The sequence below is a fragment of the Neopsephotus bourkii genome, unplaced genomic scaffold (assembly GCF_033783945.1).
Source record: "Neopsephotus bourkii isolate Nb327-2 ecotype Australia unplaced genomic scaffold, CSIRO-AGI_Nbou_v1 NB_1183, whole genome shotgun sequence".
In the NCBI taxonomy this organism is placed as follows: domain Eukaryota; kingdom Metazoa; phylum Chordata; class Aves; order Psittaciformes; family Psittacidae; genus Neopsephotus; species Neopsephotus bourkii.
The window spans coordinates 1,283,581-1,305,671 of record NW_026901668.1 but is presented as its reverse complement, the minus strand read 5'-3'; the positions used below and the strand labels follow the sequence as shown (position 1 = coordinate 1,305,671).

The following is a 22,091-nucleotide window of genomic DNA, read 5'->3' as shown; positions in this document are numbered from 1 at the left end:
AAAACTACTTAGTCATATGACACATAAAATCATGCTTTTCGTATCACATTGTGGGATCACACAGTATCACAGTATCACAGTATGCTAGAGATTGGAAGGGACCTCAAAAGATCATCTAGTCCAATCCCCCTGCCGGAGCAGGAACACCTAGATAAGTTTACACAGGAATGCGTCCAGGCGGGTTTTGAATGTCCCCAGAGAAGAAGACTCCACAACCTCCCTGGGCAGCCTGTTCCAGTGTTCTGTCACCCTCGCTGAGAAGAAGTTTCTTCTCAAGTTTAAGTGGAACCTCTTGTGTTCCAGTTTGTACCCATTGCCCCTTGTCCTATCATTGTTTGCCACCGAGAAGAGCCTGGCTCCATCCTCGTAACACTCCCCCTTTATATATTTATATACACTAATAAGGTCACCCCTCAGTCTCCTCCAAACTATAGAGACCCAGCTCCCTCAGTCTTTCCTCATAAGGGAGATGCTCCACTTCCTTAATCATCTTAATTGCCCTAATCCTATGTAATGCATCTCATTTTATGAAACTAGACATTGTGCATGAGCCAAAAAATTAGAAATTTTATTTATAGAAGCAGATGTTTCCCAAACTAACTTATAAATTCTTTGTTGGTTGAGCATGTTCTGAGGCCCATGAAAAACCTAACATTTATGTTGCTGAACAATTCTTAGAACCCTACTCTGTGCCCACAGTAGATTAGTAGCCAAAATCTTGAATTTAAAGAGGACCTTTGAGTGTTTACCACTCTGAAAATTGTTTCTATAACAGTTTATCAGACAATATACAGCATAAATATCTTTGATAGGTTTTAATAATTTTGTAGCTATTCCACAGGCATTTGTTCATCCTCATTTTCATAAGAACACTTGAATTCCTGGTATCTCGATTCAATTAAACAGGAACAATCTGTCAAGATTATTTTTTTAAGTTTGTAAGTTTACAGTGTTATGGTAGAAGTGCAGCCAACATTTCAATTGAAAAGTTACTATTAGTTATTGATTACAAACCTGATTTCTTGCTGTTGCTGCGGTTTTTAAAAACTGCCATTAATGTAGAATATTCTAAAACCAGTTATCCATTTTCTTTCAGTTTTTTTAAACATAAAATGCAGTTGGATCTGATTGCATGGGGCATGCATAAAATTGGTACTGTGCATTCACTTTGCACTCTTTGGTGAATGAACCTTTCTCTTTTTTTACTCCTTCTTGATTTTTTACTCATACAATATCTAATGTGCTCAATAAAACTAATTCAGAATAAGCTTTAATATCCTTATTTTACAGTTGGGTGAGCAAAATCACAGAAAGCTTAGTTTCTTTATCCAAAGTCTTCGAAGTGAATAAGTAGTACAGTCTGACATAAAACGCAGCTAATTCCTGTGCTGTGACCTAAGTTTTCCACAGTGCTGTCACCTGTATCAGCCATCGCAGGTGGCACCCTACATCTACAGGGAAATCCTGAATGCCTAAATAATGATTTCCCTTGGACAATGTAGGTTTTGTCCAAAAAAGACCCATATAGATACTGAACAGTACAGTGGATATAAAATAACCAACTTTCACTACAAAACAAATGGTTAAATTTGTGGATTTCCAAGTATTTTCTAAACAATGGTTTTTGCAATATACATGCTATTGAACAGAAAATGTCAACTTCCTGCCAAGAAGCTTGTTTTTCTTGCATACATTTCACCTTAGAAATTTTCTATAGAATTCAAGTATCCATAATACACAAGGTGAAAATCTTATGCATAAAATTGTTTTTGTATCGTAACTTTGAAATTTGTGTATTACTTGTATGAGTACCATTCCTACAACATGCATAGCATTTGTAGAAGTCCAGTGTTTGATTTTCTTGTTAGCGTTGCAAACAAGTAATTCTGACTATTTCCAGTAAGTGCTTTTGTTTTATTAACTAGGCAATAAGGAATTTCTTTTATTCCTGCGCTGGCTGGTGTGTTGTTACCTTCATTCTGGGAGTCTGTGATCGACACAATGACAACATTATGCTGACAAATGCCGGACACATGTTCCACATAGATTTCGGAAGATTTTTAGGTCACGCGCAGACATTTGGAAGCATCAGAAGGTTAGTATCTATAGTAACGCACATAGTAAACTTCAAAGCAAGGTTCTGAAATTTCACAGCCTTATCTGCTCCCTTGGAAAAAATACAAATGAGGTCATGCTTTTTTTTTTTCTTAATTTTCCAAAACAATGTCTTTTATTGTTCACAAAACCTCTAAAAAATATAGGAATGACTAGAAAAGGAATTAAGAGATGTTGGAAATCCCCTTTCAGTCAAAAAAAGAAGAAATAAGATAAATATAAGTCCTTGTTTGGTCAGAGACTGGAATGATGCATTTCAGTAGTGACCAGAATAATAGAGTAGTCTATGCCAAAATAACTCTGATGTCTGTTGTTTTTTTCTAACAGAAGATTGTTCCTATGATGGATCCAAAATCATAGATGTATCTAAATGACCACTGTCTTCCCATATTCAGAGAAAAACAAATAATTTTCACATAGACATGGATAATAATTACATTATTCCTCTGTGGGTAAAATTGCAAACTTTTTCATTATCTTTTGAAGTTTTACATCTAACCACACTGAGCTCAGAGACTGTTTTGTAAATATGATTTGACCTAAACAAGACTGTGGTTTTTCTGTGTTTCTATCTGTGATGTAACTTTCCCATAATAAAGATAAATAAGATAGTGTGGTCATGTATTCAAGAGGGATTAATTGGGATGGAATAAGAATGCACAAGATAATGGCAGTATGTGCAAAACACAAAGAAGCTGTTAGAGTAGAGAATGAATAAATGATCCCTAATACTGACAAAATGAGATGTGTGTGGGGGGAGTTGTCTTTCCTCCATGTTTCCTAATAATTCCAGAACAAGTCCCAGAATTCAGTTTGAGCTAACTTTTCCTTTCTTTCTCTTTTTATTTTTTATTATTGTAAGCTGGCCTTTGACTGTTCTAGGCTATCTCAGTGTGTTAGACAGAAATAACAGTGTGGGAGTATTGATATCAGGGAAGCCGATGGGGATAATAAGTACTTCTAAGTCAGGCAGTCAAAAGATTTAGTTTTGGTATTCGGAATTATCATCAATCATTCAAGATATGCTCCCTTAATCCTACTTATTTGCTGTGAAAAGAATAAAGCAGAACAGAGCAATAAAAATAAGATGCTTGTGCACATTCTGAGTCAAGTGCTGCATCCTTCACTTCAGCAAACCTCCTGAAGCCTAATAGGAATTTCCTTGAGCAGTAATTTTGCATGTGTGAAGAATTATCTAGTTTGAGTGAACAACTGGATGAAGCAAACACAGGGGGACACACAACAACCAAATTGAAACAAAAATAATGTAATAGCAGTAATAAAAATATTAATTTTACTGTTTTACAACTACATCTTACTACATCTTCTTATTAAGTCTGTGAAAATTACTTAAAATATAGTCACTTCTATAAGCAACAACAAATTTTTTCCCAGTTTCTTTATGCAGTATATTACTTTAAAACTATAGGCTAAAATAATGCATTTTAGGACCTCTATTCATGGAGTGCTGTCATGGTTCCATAGTAAAACTAAGACACTTAGCAGTTTGTGAACATCATGGGATAATAGTTGTCTTTCTTATACTACATGCAGGTGATAATGACTACAGTTCTCATGAGCTGTACACACCTTCATGAAATGTAACATGTTAGTTGTAACGCAGGAACACAGGGATATCACATTTCTACATCCCATTTTTCAGGCTCTCTCAAAATTTGAAAACCTCAGTGCTATTTGTATCTACTCATTCCCACAAGAAAAGTCCTGAAACAGGTTAAGCCTCTGGTTATTTTAACAGCTCTTTGTATTAGATTTCTATTTGAGTTCTTATTAGATTTTTTATTTGAGTTCTTTGCACCCCCAACAATATTGTACATCTAAAGAAATATTAATAAAACAGCAGTGCAGTGCTTTCAAATCTTCAGAGTTATTAATGCTGACCCTTGAGGTTTTGTACAGGAGATACTGTACATAGGATTGTAAAGTTCTGTAGGTGGCTTTAAAAAATGAAAGTCATCTGATGCAAATCCCTACACATGCAACTGGTCTTTACACACATCACACAAATAAACTTGGTTTTATTTGTAGAATAAAATCTGTGCAAATGAATGAAGGCTTATAGAAAAGGAGTCCATGTCTGAACTGTTTTTCATTCCTTCAAGATTTTAAGAAGCTGCTTGCCACAGCTGCCCCTTTGCTGTTCTCAAGGAACTCTTTTTTGCCATTACCAAACTTACTCCTCATACAGCTTCATGAGGATAGGTCCTCTGCAGTATTCTGCATATTTCTGATGATGTAAGTAAAGTGAAAGGCATACGTGGCAGTTTTGAGACTGGCATGCTGTCATGCATGGTCTGCAGTTCTTTCTATCAGATCTGAGTCTTCAGAGAACCCATTGAAGCTGGTATGGTTCATGCAGTCATTAGCGCTTTTGTAGTCATGACTGTGTAACACCACAACACGGGATTAGTTAACTTTCTAATTCCTGCCCTCTGTCTTTTCCACTTTTGTGTACCTTCATAGTGCGGCAAATATGTTAAATAGTACTGACTTTACTTGGGTATCGGAACTAGTGTTTCAGAAGTGTGGAGGGAGATGTATGCTCTATCTAACCAATAGCATAATAACAGAGCTTGGCAGGAGAATTATTCCCAAAGTCCCATAGGGAACTTTCCTACTGAACCATATGTTTTCTTTTTTTTTGTTTAGTTATACTGGATGACATATTTTTTAGTGGTAATAAAATACTCTTTCTTTCATTCCCTTATCCAGCCACCGCATTTGACCCTACATTCTCCTAAATCAGTGCATTCTACAATTATACTTCAAACTGTATGAGGAAATATTTCTCATTTAATTTCATGTCATTGTCCTGTTTGTTATATAACGTGTATTCTGTGGGAATCATCTTAGACCCATTCCAGCTCAAACAGGTGTAATATTATCCAGGTAATCATACAGGACTAGGTCAGTTGTTATATGGTACAGAAGAAGGTGTCTGGCTCATGGTTCTGCCTGCTGTGCTTTCCTTTCTTTTGTTTTCTTCTTTTTGGTTCTGACCAGTGCCTTTTGAGAATTTCTTCTTTGGTGAATTAAGAAATAAAGAGATTTAAATCCTGTGCTAACTGAACTCATCTTGACTTCATCAGTCTCATCTGCTCCACTACCAATCACTTCCAGCACTGTCACACATATTTTCTCAGTCAGTGAGGTATAGTCTGAAACCTGAGGCAAGATACGGAGTAGTCCAGCTCATGGCACACTGTGAATTCACCCTTTGATAACCTAAGTGTCTTTTTTTCTTTTTTAAATGCCAATCATCCTGATTGTTTACAACACTCACTGGCCTTTATTTTCCCTGATCTGAATCACAGACACACTCTTGTCTCTTTGCCAAACTAATACCTCATCTTGGTGTGGTTTTCCCAGAAGTTAAATCTGCTAAGCTGGTTTTCTTGTACGAAGGTAATTAATAGAGGCAGCCTAACTATTCCATTGAGAAATTCCAGTTTTTTTAAAGGAAGCTTCAAAAATATGGGAAAATTATATTTCCCACACTTTCTTCCTATGTGAGTGTTTTCCTATACGGAAAAGCACTGAAGAATGTCTGAGCATGTGAAGAAATAAAGTGCCACTTTGTATTTTAAAAGTAACACATTTTATTTTTAGTGTTAATAACCTAAAATGTTAATAACTACAGTAGCTACTGTACTGGAAGTGTTTATTCGAAAAAAAAAAATAAAATTCAGGTCTTTCTTTCTAAAGCGGAAAAGTTGGCATATAGATAGGGAAAAATAACTTGTAGCTACATTCTTTAATTACATTGTATCTACATGTGTTCTACCTTTTTTCTAAAAATGAGAAAAGTGGAGAAGACGGAAGATAGGAATTTAAGAATTTCACTATTTTTTTCTGTGCCTTTTAGGGTACTTATCAAAAGAATTGACTAAAACCTGAAGTAAAAAAACAGAATCACTTTTCATTTTCTAAATTTGTACATGGAAACTGTTGGAGAAACCTGTATTATCTGCTGTGAGATTTCATTAGGAATTCTCACTATGCCTATTTATTAATTTGTTTTCTGCAGTTCAGATTTATTTTTCTGAAATCATTGCTCTGGAGTTCCTACTTTATGTGAACTGGTAACTCCTAATTCTCTGCCAGGATCCACTTTTAACACTTCCTGTATGCCACCTTCCAAAAATCTCTAGCTGAAATCCTGGAAAGATTTAATTCCATAAATTAAAGAACTTTAGTAGCTTCAATGATCTTAATAGGATTATACAGATGTTTAAAGATAGTCATATATGTAAATCTTTGCATAAAGACTGGAAGATGAAATATGCATGAAGACCTAAAGGGGAAACAATGTCGCCTTCAAGGTGATAAGGCCTAAAGGGGCTTGAATACATGAGGCATGAAGTCCATAACTTCTGAAAGTCATGTGTCTGTAATTGCCCTGAATTAAACACCAAAATCACAAGTCAAGTCTGAGAACATGTGAACAGCACAAGTTGCAGTCATGAGTTTCAGATGCACTTCTGTTATATTTGCCTGTCTTGAAGTGTAGGTGTTTATTGTTGCCATTCTGATGCTTTCTTTAATTATCAAGCCTGGACAGTAGTTTGCCCTTTACCACTGTTACTTGTTTTCAATAATAGACTTTTCTGGAGGGCATTCAAATAAACCTTTTTGGAATGAGAGTAAATTATGTTCACTGTCCATTTTGTACCCTTAATTTTTTTGTTATCCTTTTCAAAGTACCCGTACAGTGAAGGGAGGTGCTGTTTATCTCATACAGAAAGTAACCTATCAACTTCCTGCTTCAGAGATTTTATTCCTGCCTGCACCCCTTCCCTCCTTCTCTTTGTATTAAGTCACCCTGTGATTTTTCTGTAGAATGTAACTCTAGAGAAGGGAAGTTTAACAATAGAAGAGAACTAAAAGGGGAAAAAGACATCACCTTCACTATCCATTTTGATTATATAATTTTATATGTAACCCTTTTCAAAGTATAACTGTTTACAGAGTCAAATACTTTCTCTTTTCTGCTCCCATCAGAAACATCTTATTGTATTACCTCTTTCTCCAAAAGTTTTCTATACATACCTTTTTATGTTCTGACACACAGTCAGGTATACATCAAGCACTTCTAAAATAATTTCTGTTGCTTGATCCTTGGTTTCTTTTTCTGCTTGTTCTGCACACTGTGCCTTTGTCCTTCATCCTTTACTGGGAAGTATACTGATTTAATTCATGTAGGATTTTACCCCCTGCCCCAGGGATTTTCTATGCAATTCAATTTCTTCATCACGGGTTTATTTCTCTACTTCGCTTGGCGACATACAAATCTCCTGCAACCATTACTGTGTTTTCCAAATAGCTGTCTCATACTGAAAAGACCTGTTAGCTGAATACTTGATAGCTATGAAATATAACCCCACTTGTTTTACTTATTTTAAGCCAACTTTTAAGTCTGAGTTTTTAAATTTTTTCCACTAGTGAGGGTCGGTCAGAATACAAAAAGTAGTTGTCCAGCAATCTCTATTAACAAGAGGAATTGCTCCAATGTCCTTGTGAATTAAGCCTCAAGTGTTTTATCAATAGGGTTAGTAGCGAACTCCTAACAAATCTGGAAAATTTGACAGGCTTAGAAAGTGATCTAAGGTATCATGCTGTACTGAGCACTTTCACATATAGGTATTGAACATGAAGTATATAAAGGATATAAATCCACCTTAAAATTGATATGCAATAACAGCGTGATAGCTGGTGACTGAATGCAGGCTGCCTAATATGTGACTGTCTGAACAGGGGATCCTAACAGAAGGTGCATAAGCTGGACACGGTGGTGCTTTTTAACCAGTCAACATAAGATGTGCATGGTTGCAGTAAGATAGTGTTTGAAACTATTGAAGACATGTATGTTCTTAAAGCAGAGTACATCTTCTTTCAGGGAGGATATTTTAAAAAATATGCATTCAGCTGACTGCATGAAGTGGTTGAAATTCTGTGACCATAAGAGAATAAATTCTGTGGTCAGACCACAGAGTAACTACTGATTGCTGCACAGACTGGGTCAGTGCAGCCAGAGTGAAAACCATCAAGAGACACCTCAAATTGTCTTTGCTTTCCCATCATGAGTCCTGCCAGTTTTCTTATTGACAAGGTAAGGTTCCAGATGAGTCCCTGTGGCAATACATGCTGCAAATACTAGGTCTGCATGAGGGCCTGTAAACATCTCTGACCTCACCTGTCAACATTTGTGTTAGCTATACTGTCATCGTAACAATCCTGTGGGACCAGGTGTGATCAAATCTCCATGATTTACAAACTCACTAACTTCAGTTGGCCCACAATGAAAGGGATTTTAGTTAAGTCACGTTCCCTTGCACTTTTCAAAAGGGGAATAATAGTTACTGTGGTTTAGTTTACACGAGGAAACTACATGTTAACAGAATGATGAATCAGAGCCCTTAGCTTAAGTGAGGGTTGTAGCTTGTTTTCTACCATATCCGCTAAGCATGATTAAATCTCAATGTAGCTAATTCATTTACTGGCAGAAGCAGATGAATCTTTCAGAATAGGTCCATCCAGTGTGTGAAACATTTACTACTGATCAAAATAGCAGGTATGTTCAACACTGTGATTTTACTGGAAAGATAACATTAAGGCTCTTACAGTGAAAAATAATGATAATAGCAAAGTTGATATATACATAAGAACTAAATGAATAAATAAGGCCATTATGGATTAACAACTTTTGCCAGTAACCTAAAGAATTCAGGACATTCTTTTTAGTTTCATAGAATCATAAAATCATAAAACAGTTAGGGTTGGAAAAGACCTTAAGATCATCTAGATCCAACCCCCCTGCCATGGGCAGGGACACCTCACGCTAAACCATGTCACCCAAGGCTTTGTCCAACCTGGCCTTGAACACCACCAGGGATGGAGCATTCACAACCTCCCCGGGCAACCTATTCCAGTGACTCACCACCCTAACAGGAAAGAATTTCCTCCTTATATCCAATCTGAACTTCCCCTGTTTAAGTTTTAACCCATTACCCCTTGTCCTACCACTACAGTCCCTAATGAAGAGCCCATCCCCAGCATCCCTATAGGTCCCCTTCAGATACGGGAAGGCTGCTATGAGGTTTCCATGCAGCCTTCTCTTCTCCAGGCTGAACACCCCCAACTGTCTCAGCCTATCTTCATACAGAAGGTGCTCCAGTTCCATGATCATTCTCGTGGCTCTCCTCTGGACTAGTTCCAACAGTTGCATGTCCTTTTTATGTTGACACCAGAACTGTACACAATACTTCAAGTGAGGTCACTGTTTCTGCCTTTAAATATAGATGTTAATATTAAAATAATATGTGTAAAATTGTAATCAGAAATTAGATTCCAAATTCATAGTTAGAAACCTTTTTATGCAGTAGATAAACAGCAGCATAAAGGGCAGCAGATAGACTTGAAACCATGTTATCTGGTAAGAATATATGTAAAAAATATTAAATGCCATGTTTTGAATGTCCAGGCCATGTAGTTTATCTGAGGCAAGCCTGCTCAGGGCATTCAGGCATCTTTCTGTCTAAGTATTAATGGAATAAGGTCAACACTAAATTCAGACCAGTTTACCCAGGGCTATGTCCAGCTATATCCTGCCAGGGTAATCTTGCCAGGCAACCTGTTTCAATATCTAACTATCCTTACAGTGAAGGCGTTTTTTTCTTATGGCCAGTCAAAACCTCAGCTGTTTCAATTTTCTCCCTTATTCTAGGCTTTTTAAAAGCTGTTTCAAATTTCCCAATTCACATTTCTCTTCTGTTCCTATTTATAGCACTGTAATTGCTATCTGGCAATTGAAATTCAGACTGTTGTGTTATTTAGATGTGGATGGATATATATCAGGTCTGGCTGATTTGAGGAATAGTCTCAGCTAGAGCCTGCTTACACTTCTCAGGAGTAGACGTATCAATGAAACTCTTGGCAAGATTTCTTTACTACAAGAACTAGAAAGCAGAAAAGTTATCTAAACAAATGTGAACATAAATTTGCAATACAAGCCAGTGAAAATGCAAGTGAAGTCAGTAGGAAAACTTAACCATCAAGTCCAGCAAGTGTTCATATTTAATACAAAGCTCAGAACTACTGCTTTATTATGAGGTCACTTAAAATGCATTTACATTATTTAGATTCTAGACTTGTTGAAGAGACTGTCATCTCCTGTGACAATGACCAGAAGAATAAGCACTATAGAGTTCTTCTGGAGCATTTGTCTTATTGAATGGTCATTTTTCCAGGAGAGGATCGTTTTGTGAAATAGAGGAGAAAGAACACATATCATGTAGCTTGATGCAAACTAATGTAGCCTTAGTACAGCTCCTGTAACTTTCAAAAATAACATTAGCATAAGTAAAGAAGGCACTGCCTAGACAGAACCGTTACAGTACAGCCATTTGTGGGGGGTACCTACCTGTGTTCCAGTACCAAGAGGGAAGGATACACCAAATGGCAGACATTTTGTGATGGGACTGATAGTTTTCAATATTTTCATTAGTAATCAGTATGATGGGATAGAGAATATGTTTGCTCATATTTTAGTGGAGGCCTATTGTAAAAGTTTTTGACTATGATGAAAGTTGGGATTAGCATTTTTCAGAATAATAACTACAGAGAAGTTGAATGTGAGTTGATAGAATATTGAATTGGGAAGCATGAAAGACAAAGCAATCCTTTTCCTTCACGCAACACTGGTAAAACTTCAGCTGGAATATTTTCAACATTTTACTTTTAGAAAGATGTGGATAAGGAGTCCAGAGAAATTACATAGTGCAGAGAAAAGCAATTAAAATTATCAGACATCTGGAAAACAAGACTTATGAGAAAAGGCTGAAACAATTGTCTACAGAGATTGAGGAAAGACATAGTAAGTCTGCAAATACATTAGAGGCTGCTGTAAAGAAGATGTGATCTTCATGTTCCCTTAGGAAAGAACAAGAATTAATAGGATGAAAATAAAGCAAGGTTAAATTAGGCATTAAAGAAAAAAACTCAGCAAGGGGAGATACTGGAACAGAAATTTGATAGGGAGTTTAGAGAAGAACTTTGTCACTAAAAATTTTGAGAATAGGCTAAATAAGCATGTTTATGGTTGATCTTGTCCTTGTAAGCGGAAAGATGGGAGTATCCCATGTTCCCCTTTCCAGGCATTTTTTTTAATGATCCTTTATGTGCTTTCTGGGGACGGATCATGTTCTGCAGTTGTTCACTGTTTCATTTTTTAATATATGAAAGGAATATGCTTGCTCATGCTTTTTTTTCTGTGTCAACAAATATATATGATTACTATGATTAGATATTTTGACTTGGCTTAGAGAAATAAGCACTCGTGTTAATTTGTTTTGTGAGTGTTCTTCAGTAAGCTTTTGGCTTTTGCTACAGAGCAAAGGATGTCAGCATTCAAATGCTTCCTAAAAGCCTTTCCTATTTTACTGGATGCATCCAGTATCTGAATACTATCAGTTACTCTTGACTCAGTCAAAATGGTTTTAAAGCAGTGTCGTGGTTTAACCCACAGCCAGACAGCTTGTTACCCACTCCCCCCCCTTCTTGCCCTCCCCCTACTCCTGGGGGAACGGAGAGGAGAATCAAAAAGAAATGCAACTCCCACGGCTTGAGATAAGAACAGTTTAGTAACTAAGGTACAATACGAATCACCACTGCTACCACCAACGACAACAATGATAAGAGAAAACAGCAAAGGAAAGGAGTACAATACCACGCGCCGAACCGCCAGTCCGACCCGGCCGACCCCCTCTCCTTCCGGGTTCCCCCCTCGGCATGACGTGCTGTGGTATGGAATACCTCTTTGGTCAGTTTGGTCAGGTGTCCTGTCTCTGCTTCCTCCCGGCCTCCCCTCCTCCCTGGCAGAGCATGAGACTCACAAAGTCCTTGGCCAAACCAAAACACCATTTTTATCAGCTTTGTTCCGAGCCCGAAAGTCAAAACACAGCACTGCACCAGCTACCAAGAAGGATTAAAAATGACTGCTGCTGCTAAACCCAGGACAAGCAGTCAAGGAATCTGTGGGGGTGTAGGCTGTTGAGCAGCTGATTTCTAAAGTGCAAACAGTTCTGCATGGTTTCTCATTGTGTTACTCTGTGTGACTTAAACTTTTCCATAACTACACAATTAGGAAGTTTAGACTGGCTGAGACTAAAGGTCATTTGTTGTTCATCATCTCGTACACTTTTCTTAATATAAAAGGAAGTCAGTGTATCATTCTCAAATGTTTTGTGCTGTGAGATTCATAGTAGGAAAAACTAAAACCATTGCTGACCTTACAAGCTTTGTTAATCAGTTTACATCTAGTGTTTCGTAACAAATCCTGATGATCTTACTGGTCTTCTAGGAATGCACCATATTTCTAGTCTATAGTGAAGCCTCAGTAAACGTTCCCATCACCCCAGACTAAGTTTGTTTTTGCATGATGATCTTTTTAGTTGCTGAGGTTTCCTTTATTTCCTCCCTCTCATGACATGTCATCCAAACATCCTTAATCTCCAGAGGAACTGCAAAACACATTCCCATGAAAATCTTAAATCTCTAGAGCAGTACAAAATAAGAAAACATAAAACCACCATAAAACTAGCCTTGCTTCTCACTGAATCACTTGAGTAAACTCTTTTGTCACAGCCATCATAAAGTATAAGTCTTTAAGGTCCAGGACTGCAATCAGACTCTGCCATAAACAGGGATACTGCCTTTTTGACTGATTTCTGTTATAAAAGCAAAGGGCTCATTAATCTCATCGGGGGGGGGGGGGGGGGGGGGGAGAGAAAGAAAAAACCCCCAAAAGAGTGAGTGAGCTGTGATAAGGTAGCTTTAATAATTTTGGGAAGGTTATTGACCGTGCATTTTTGGTCTATCTCGAGCCACACCAGTTCTCTCAATGAAGTTTTTTTTGTTTCCCTAGAAATTATGATACCCAACTTTACCACTTTACTTTACCAGTAGACGTCATTCAAGAGTTCTGCATTTCTTTAGCACACCATAAAAAAAAAAAAGGCAGCTCTTCTGCAGAGATACAGTAGAAGGCTTTTACTTGAAAATACTTCACCATACGAGTTTTTTTGTTTAATTAATACTAGTCATTTCATTAATTTGATGGAGGCAGAAAGCTGTAATAGGTGCAGATTTTAGGCCAAGGGGCTCTTTGTCCTGTTGGCTGTAATACCAATACAAATTGGTCTTTGAACAGCCTATGGATATAAAGTACTATAGGGCTTAGCTGTGATCTTGAAGGCATGTTTTAATTTCATGTTTGTATCTTTTAGATAACTTCATGTGAGCAAGCTATTTAATAGGTGTATGTTCAAGTGAATGATGTCTTTCATAGTTATCGTCAAGCCTTTGGACACATTGCATATCTTCTGAATAAATGCCATCATATAATATGATCTTAGCTGTATTCTGCAGAAGGCTGTCAGTTAGAGATGTACTAGTTTAAATATAGAAATACAGGCTGTGCACCAGGGTATGGTTCATTTCCATGTGTGTGTGTGATAAATTAGAATCCTCATGCATCACCAGGGCATGCACTGCCTTTTTTCTTATGCAGGCTAAAACATCCTCTGTTTGCTGATGTAAATTTTCCCATTCAGCATGGACGGTGGCTTGACTTGGCTGTTTGTAATTTTGCTGGAGTAATTTTTAGACTATCTTCTTCTATGTTTTTATATTATTCCCTTCTATGTTTTTATATTCTGAAGGAGTTTGTGAAAGCTGCAAGGAACATTTTGCATCTATATGCAGGCATTCAGTCCTGTCACTTGGGTTTTCAGAATCCTTTATGGTACTTTTCAGTGAGTAAGCATCTCCTCCCTCTGAAACTCTGCTTTTTAATATTATCATGAGAAATGACTGTGTTGTTCCTTCTAGTGGGTGTTGTCTCCTATACTACATTGGTTTTCTATGCATTTTTTATTTCAATTGCAAAGTGTTCCCCTCAGGAGCAGCTGGCTTAGACATGTGCAGGAATGGAGCTTCAGCATCTGACTGATTACAGGAATTACCTTTCAGGAGGGGCTCTGATATCACAAGACCTTGAGCACAACCAGGGAAAGCAAACTTCTACATCATATTTTGCAGGTTAATAATGGAGGACAGGTCTACGACCTTAGAAATTTAAGAACCTTGTAAAACTGCTTAAAATTATCTTACAAATAAAATTAATCTGCAAGTAATATAAATATCAATTATATATTCAACTGGATCCTTTAACAACAACAGTAAGGGAACTGACTAGCACTGCAGTCATTGCATTATGTGGAAACTGGCCCACAGCCCAAACCAACAATGTTAACACCATATTTCTCCCCATAACGAAATTTCTGATTGCAGTATCTGTTTTCAGCTCAAGTGGCTGAATGCAGGAGACTTGGACTAGCTCAGAAAAGGCTGTGTTTTTATAGTGTAATTGTCTCTCTTGATGTAGTTGGACATCAGAAAACAAATATTAATTTTGAACAAAATACCTAATATGGAACCTTTACAACAATAGTGTTGACTTGGAATATTTTAGCCCCAAAACATAATGCAGGTGAGAAACAGATTTGGGGTTTGTTTATTCTCAAGATGATAAAATGCTTTCAAATCAGGATTTGGTTTGGACTTCTGGCCACTGCTTAGTGAAAATGTTAACATTGCTGATTTTCTCTCTCTTTCTTATTTTCTTCAACAAATTGACTTCCATGACCCTAAATGTATTAATTTATTTAATACTGAATATCTATTTTAAATACCACTGCTAAACCAAAGATAAGCTAACGAATGAATGAAAGAAGATTTTGGGGAAATCTTGCTCTCTGAAATCAGTAATAGACACAAGTTTTTAATTCTCTTAGAGCTACAGCATAAAACTACACAATTCTATGTAACATACTATAACTGTCACACTATGAACTCAGGCAGAAAAACATGGTAGGAAAGAACTACTATTGTGGAACTACTATAACTTCATCATTCCTAGTTCTACCTATCTGAAATCATATAATATAACTTGTTGTCCACCAGGACCCTCAGTTCCTGCTCTGCAGAACTCCTTTCTAACAAGTCAGCTCTCAGCCTGTGCTGAAACATGGGATTATTCCTGTCTAGATCCTTCTGAACGACAGCACAGCACTCTGGGGTATCAGCCACTTGCTGAGGAGGCATTCCATCCCTTCATCCAAGTCACTGATGAGCAAGTTGAACAATACTGGACCCAGTAGGGACCCCTGGGGGACACTTGTTCAGCATGCACTTCCTGGGCTTGCCTACGAGGATGCCATGAGAGTCAAGATGATCAGGGGGCTGTAGCACCTCCCATACAAAGACAAGCTAGAAAAGTTGGGGCTGTTCAACCTGCAGAAGAGAAGGCTGCATGGAGACCTCATAGCAGCCTTCCAGTATCTGAAGGGGACCTACAAGGATGCTGGAGAGGAACTCTTCATTAGGGACTATAGTGATAGGACAAGGGGTAATGGGTTCAAACTTAACAGGATAAATTCATGTTAGATGTAAGGAAGAAGTTCTTTACTGTGAGGGTTGCAAGGCACTGGAATGGGTTGCCCAAAGAACCTGGCAGTGTTCAAAGTCAGGTTGGACAGAGCGTGTGAGGTGTCCCTGCCCATGGCAGGGGTGATGGAAACTAAATGATCTTAAGGTCATTTCCGTCCCAACGGATGCTCAAAATGTCTATCAATTAGTTCAAAATCATTCTGATTTTATGACGGTGTCAAAAGCCTTGCTGACATCCAGGTAAACAGCACCCATCACTCTCCCCTCATCTATCCAGCCAGTTGTACCATTGTAGACAGCAGTCAGTTTGGTTAAGCATGATTTCCCTTTGGTGAATCCATGCTGACTACTTCTGATATCTTTCTTGTCTTCTGTGTACTTGGAGATGGCCTCCAAGGTGAGCCATTCCATCACCTTTCCAAGGATTGAGGTGAGACTGACTGGCCTGTAGTTGCCACGGTCTTCTTCTAGGGCCGATTCCCACAGAATTCTTTCAAAAAGGTCCCTGAAGAGGCCAGAGTTATCTATCATGAAATCCATGGTTGCAATCTTATTGCCCTGCTTCCTCCTTGAATGATACTGAGCTCCATGATCTCATGGTCACTGTGTTCCAAGCTACCCCCAACTTTCAAATCAGCAACCGTTCCTTCCTTGTTTCTTAGTATAAGGTCCAGCAGCACACCTTTCCTCATTGGCTCATTGGTTTCAAAGTTAGTTTCAGTGTGAATCAGGAAGATTTTCCAAACATAAGAATGTGAAGGCCACCTGAACACTTCTTGTAACTTAGACTTCCAGCTGCAGCCTTGAGTCTCACAGCAACTTGACTTTCTTTCTGTATTACAAGGCAGGTGTTTTTATGGGAAAATGAGGAAAACTCCTAGGAAAACTTCTCTGTCTCATTTCTGAATGAATCAGTAATCAGAGTAAGTTCAGACTCAGCCTATGTTTGAGGTGTTAGCAAGAAAGAGAGATCTTCAAATTTGTTTCTGTATTCAGGCTTCCTAAGAATATTTCATTTATTCAAGTTCATTTAGAATTAAGGGTTAATATGCAGTGTATGCTTCCTTGGAATATAGCCCTCTAATCTGTTTACATGCCTCTGTATACACAATTGTGATGAGTAAATCACTGCAGTAGTTCTGTCTGTGAGGATGCAGTATATCATGCCTTTCTGAAGCTATCAAATGATAGGATTGTTAGCAGAAGCCTGGCTAATCAGTTTTCTTCTGCAATAGCATGCCATAACCACAAACCATACTAGTGATAAGAAAAAAAGGCAAGGCACTATGTCAGATTCTGCACCTCATTTACTGTAGAATGAATATAGTAACTGCACAAAAAACAAGACAATGTATTTTAAGTTTATTCTGTTAAAACTTGGGTCAGAAATATCCCTTCAGTGCACATAACGATAGCATCATATGTTGTATTTTTTTCTGTCTGGACTGTGTTGTAGGATTTTTTCTTAAATTCACTTCTTGCCTAGTAGGGAGTTGGTATTTTTATCACATCCTCTTTGAGAACTTGTTTCTAGATTTACTTTCAGGCTGAAGTTGAGAAATTAACACAATGAGAGTTTAAAAAGAAAAACAAAGAAGAGACAGAAGAAAGCATGTAAGCTCCAAACTTGTTCAGTTGTGGTATTTCTCACTAGGAAGCTCTTGCTGTGAAACGTGTCTCTGCCCCAATTAGTCAGTGACACCAGGCACAGCAATAGAGCTGTCCACACTGAGGAAGGAAGAGATGAAATAACGAGAAAGGTAATACTGGAAAAAGAAATGTGAAGAATGAGCTACAAACATCAACTATCTTGCATGATTAGCTATTTTTGGTGAAATTTCTCATGTAATTGTTCTCTTTTCCAGGGACCGAGCTCCCTTCATCTTCACATCAGAGATGGAGTATTTCATCACAGAAGGTGGAAAAAACCCACAGCGTTTTCAAGAGTTTGTGGAGCTTTGTTGTCGAGCTTATAATATAGTCAGGAAACACAGCCAGTTACTCTTGAACCTGTTGGAGATGGTAAGAAGTTTGAGGATGAAACCAAAAATCAATTTCCTCTCGTGTCCTCTTCCCTTTTGCCACTTCTCTGCTGTCTCCAGTAACACTGTGATTTAAAGAGGTATCAGCTGCACTGCTGGAAATGTTAGTGCTGGTACTTCCTGTGCAAAGAAACTATCCAATTTCAGTACTAATTTCTGAGAGAAGAAAAGCTAAGCTGCTTGGGAGTTTTTTTCCATTTATTAATGCCCACTTCTTACAAAGCAGTAGAAAACTGCAAACAAAGCTGGGTGCAAGTTCCACATTCAGGGATTTCACTCAGACCTTTTTCTAGGTTTTCAAGAAACCATTTACCAATTCTGTTCATGGTTACAGCAAGACAAAGTAAACTAAATATTTTGCAGAGTGGATGATACAACAGTACCTAGCAGCGTTGAAGCTAACAATGACACCATTAGAATGGTTTTTTTTTACATTTCCATAGTCCCTTCTTAGGATGGCAAACACAGGAAAGAAAGATCACTTCATGTATTGACAAAGATTTAAAAATCCTTTTGTATAGGATTTTCAGATCTCTAGAAGTTTTTGTCTCTTGAGTATTCCTACCAATTCACATGCTGTGGCAGATTCCATAACTGCTTTATGCCTCTGTTAATTTGTTTGTTCATAGGTAGAATGAAAATATTAAATTAGCTAATATTTGCTAAGTTGCTTGGCTAAGATACTAATCCAAAACTTATGTCCAGGGCGCCATGCAAAGCCTAGGTGACTAGCCTGTGCATGAAAAATCAACACAACCTTAAAAACAGAATGCTTGCTGAGGCTGGGGTACAGCCAACAAGTTGCTCTGTAAATACTACCTTTTCATTTCCAACTTCTGCAATGGGGAGAATTTACTCATCTTCTTTTTTTTCTATCTTGTCCATGGATTCTCATACAGTGGCAGAGTGATTTCCCAATATGAAACAGGAAAGATTGCCCCAGATCTCTTAACCCTGCTTCTAAGTAATCACAGAAGATGCAGCAAACCTGCACTCCCATCATAAAGCATAGTTTTGCACTGAAAGCAATGCAGAGCGCAGTTGCATGAGGTACTGTCAAAGTTAAATAGCCTCTGGAATACTCAGGAGCACCCCTACTTTCTCATCCTCAGCAGTAATCCCTGAATTTCTGAAGAGGCTGCCTAAAACTGCAAGCTGCAAATATAGCTACATCTTCTGCCCACCTTCTTGTCCCCAGTGCAGTCTCTTTTGTGCAAGCAGCACAGATAATGATGTTAGATTACTCTGGGATAATAGAGACAGATTGTTAGGAAAATGTTCCCAGCAGGAGCACTGAAATAACTAGCTATCACTGCCTGACTATAACTCAGGTTTGTCTATATTCAGGACATGCTGTGTCTTCCTCTGTTTCTGCTGATCTTTAAGGAGGGGTAATAGTGCTGAGCTAAAACTCATACAGATAGGTTTTAGTATTTGTCAATAGGCTGCAGTTCAGTCAATTGTACTGCATTTCATAATTGAAAAATAACTGGCAGTGTACTCACACCCCATCGATGAGCACTTCATATCAAGGGAAATTAAACAAACAAGAGAGGTTTGCCTTAGTTTTGCCAGAGTTTGGAAGGATGAGTCTGGCTCTGCAGTTGAAATGGGGTGTTGGTCAGAAAGTGTAAGTATCAAAATGTTTTAGTTCCATGGCTCATTTCTAGAAAAGTAAACAGAGTGTGAAAAAATTGCACTTTAAATTGATTTCCATGCAGAATATCAGATATCATCATGAAGGGGCAAGATAAACTAACCACTGCTTATTTGTAACAATGACAGCTTAAGGTTTCCTCTTACTGTCTACATCTTTCCTTCCCCCTCCCACATCCTGTTTTCTGAGATGCTGTTTATAAAGCATGACTAAAAAAATCTAAGCAATAAGGCTATTTCCAAAAATGAGTAGCAAACTGTGCCCTGGATGGTTGGTAACTGTTAGTGCCTTCTAGCAAACCATGATTATGAACAGTTTGGGGGTTTTGGCCCAGTCTGGGAGTTAATGCTTTTTCTTGGTGGTGAGCAGCATGTTTCTAGAGCTGTACTGACATTTGCTGCTGGGAATAAGAAATAATCCATGAAGTTTTCATCACTTTTGAAAGCAGAAACATCTGTGGGAAACCCAAGAGTCTGCTGGCAGAGTTCAGCTATATAAGCACCTGTAGTTCATCGGCTTTGCTCTCTTTAAAGATTTGATGTGAACTGTGATAAAGAGGGTGATTGGGGGACACAAACACATTTTAACTAGTTTAAAGAAATGCAGAATCCATTATTGTTACAGGTACGAAACTATTAAAAGCGGCTTAGAGATGACGCTAGACAGCAAGTAGTTGATCCACTTGCCTCCGTTGTGACAAGAAATAGGTTCACAGTACCTAGAACAGAGCACATCTAAGAGCTGAGAATCCTGTGTCCCCTGTAAAAAGACATACTAGTCTTTTCACCCTTCTAAATTCAGGAATGCCATTTGGGAAAAGAGAATCCAGAAACCTCCATGTTTTGTAGGTCTAACACATGGCAAGTACATGCCACTGCTATTAATTTTTCATGGGATGATGGGCTGGGTGTCACACACCACGTCTGAATCCAGGCCCAAGGAGGGTGTAGGCAGCTTCACTCAGTAAGTCAGAACGTCTGGGATAACCAAGTGTGGTAGGTCAGGACATGTGTGGCCAAATGAGGGGAGCAATGAAATCACTTAAACTTAGGCATCTAGTGACATTTGAGTTGCCTTAGGAGACCTGTAGTTGTTTTCAGAACAGTTGTTTCATGTCTTCTCTAATTAGCATCTAGTATCACTAGCCACAGTGTTCAGAAACCTCCTCCATCAAGGGACTGGAAACATGAACCGTATGCTACATGGAATAAAAGGGAGGAAGCAGTATAATAAGCCTCTAGGACTCCCTTGCAGACAGCAAAGCACTATGCAAGTATTGCCCAGCCAAAGACTCCTTGGTTTTTTGCTTCAGCAAATAGCTTTCTACCTTCTACAATACAGAGAACCTAAAACCCATACCATACCTTGGTTTTCAGTTTCACTACAGATCATTTAGATCATGTTCATATCTAGTATTGTTCCCTTTCCTAATGTAAGGCAAGAAGCTTAATTTGCCTGTGCAACAACTCTTTTTTTTTTTTTTTTTAAAGGGACAGGAGCTGTTATCTTTTATAAATGGGTTGAGGGCATTTAGATAGATGGCATTCTTAAGTGCTGAATGCTATTACCCTTGCTCTCACCTCTCTTAAATCCACCTCATTTAGCTTTTTGCCTCTCTGCTCCTTGCTAGCCAGACCTCTGTGGGACAGCAGTCTGTCCAATGGTGATATAGATTTGGGGTGATATGAAGCAGGATTTTTCTCATAATGCCAGGAAGAAAATATACAAAATATTGAAACTTGACTTAAAAATATTGAGAAGGTTTGAAGGCATAAATAAAATATGCCCCCCCCCCCCATTTCTTTTCCCCTCGCTCTATTTATCTCTCAACCAATCCTTAAAATAAAAGCAGTGCTTTCTTCTTTCTTTGCTGTTACTTGCAAAACTTGGTGGGTCTTTATGTCTGAGCTAGGCATAAATATCAATGAAGAGTGCACAGCAGTGACTGCAAATTCAGATAAATTTCCTTCTGAGGAATGTGGAGTGATTTTTTCTCCATTACACACAAAGCATTGCTCTCATCTTACTCTGATTGTTGAGAAAAATCAATAGGTTTTGAAGTAAGTAAAAATTATTTTTGTTGCTGACATTTTAAAATGCCTAGAGAGAGCTGTATAGGCAATTGGGTGCACTCAGTTGCCTACCCTCCTTGTGTTGTACTTGTTCCCTAATTTGCAAGGGAAATATTTGCATTATTTGTCTTTCAAACCTAACTTGACCAACTAACTAGAATAGCACCATCTGTCATTGATGGAGAATGATACCCTTCCCAGAGGGCAGTTCTCAGTGCCCACATTAAGGCTCCTGCTAAGAATCAACATCTCAAAGATCTTTTCTTCTCCACTGACTGTAAAGGGAGTGAATCTATGATCCCTATGCAGGAGAAGTCCAGAGCGGTGATGGTGGAATCAGTAGTTACAAATGAGAAGGTGATGTTGCGCTAAATTGGAGTAAGAGTATGGTAACACTGTGAGCATAACAGAAATATGGTTACTATTGTTCAGGTTGCTGAATTTGGTTGCCTTCCCTTTATCACCATTAGAAGGCTGTGAAGGAAGTTTAGCAATGCAGACATTGAGATTGTGAAATCCAAAGAGAAAATAAATAGCTAAAATGGATTGGTAATTTTAACCCATGCCTCAGTACTGGTACCTCAGTGTGAAGGTTTATGATGCAATATATTCACCTTAGTATTGAAGGCATTGCTTTTGTAACAGAAACACTTTTCAAGACAGCAAAACTTTGTGTTT

The 22,091-nt window shown here is 38.1% G+C and overlaps 1 protein-coding gene across 3 annotated transcripts in view; it reads left to right on the top strand.

The window, feature by feature from the left end:
* PIK3C2G (phosphatidylinositol-4-phosphate 3-kinase catalytic subunit type 2 gamma) overlaps window positions 1–22,091 on the top strand; it is a 210,475-nt gene that overhangs the window by 133,238 nt on the left and 55,146 nt on the right. For all 3 annotated transcript variants that reach the window (XM_061363896.1, XM_061363895.1, XM_061363897.1), the window contains exons 24-25: window positions 1,926–2,095; window positions 17,508–17,664. In XM_061363896.1, coding sequence (XP_061219880.1) covers window positions 1,926–2,095; window positions 17,508–17,664 — 327 coding nt within the window. The remainder of the gene's footprint in view (window positions 1–1,925; window positions 2,096–17,507; window positions 17,665–22,091) is intronic.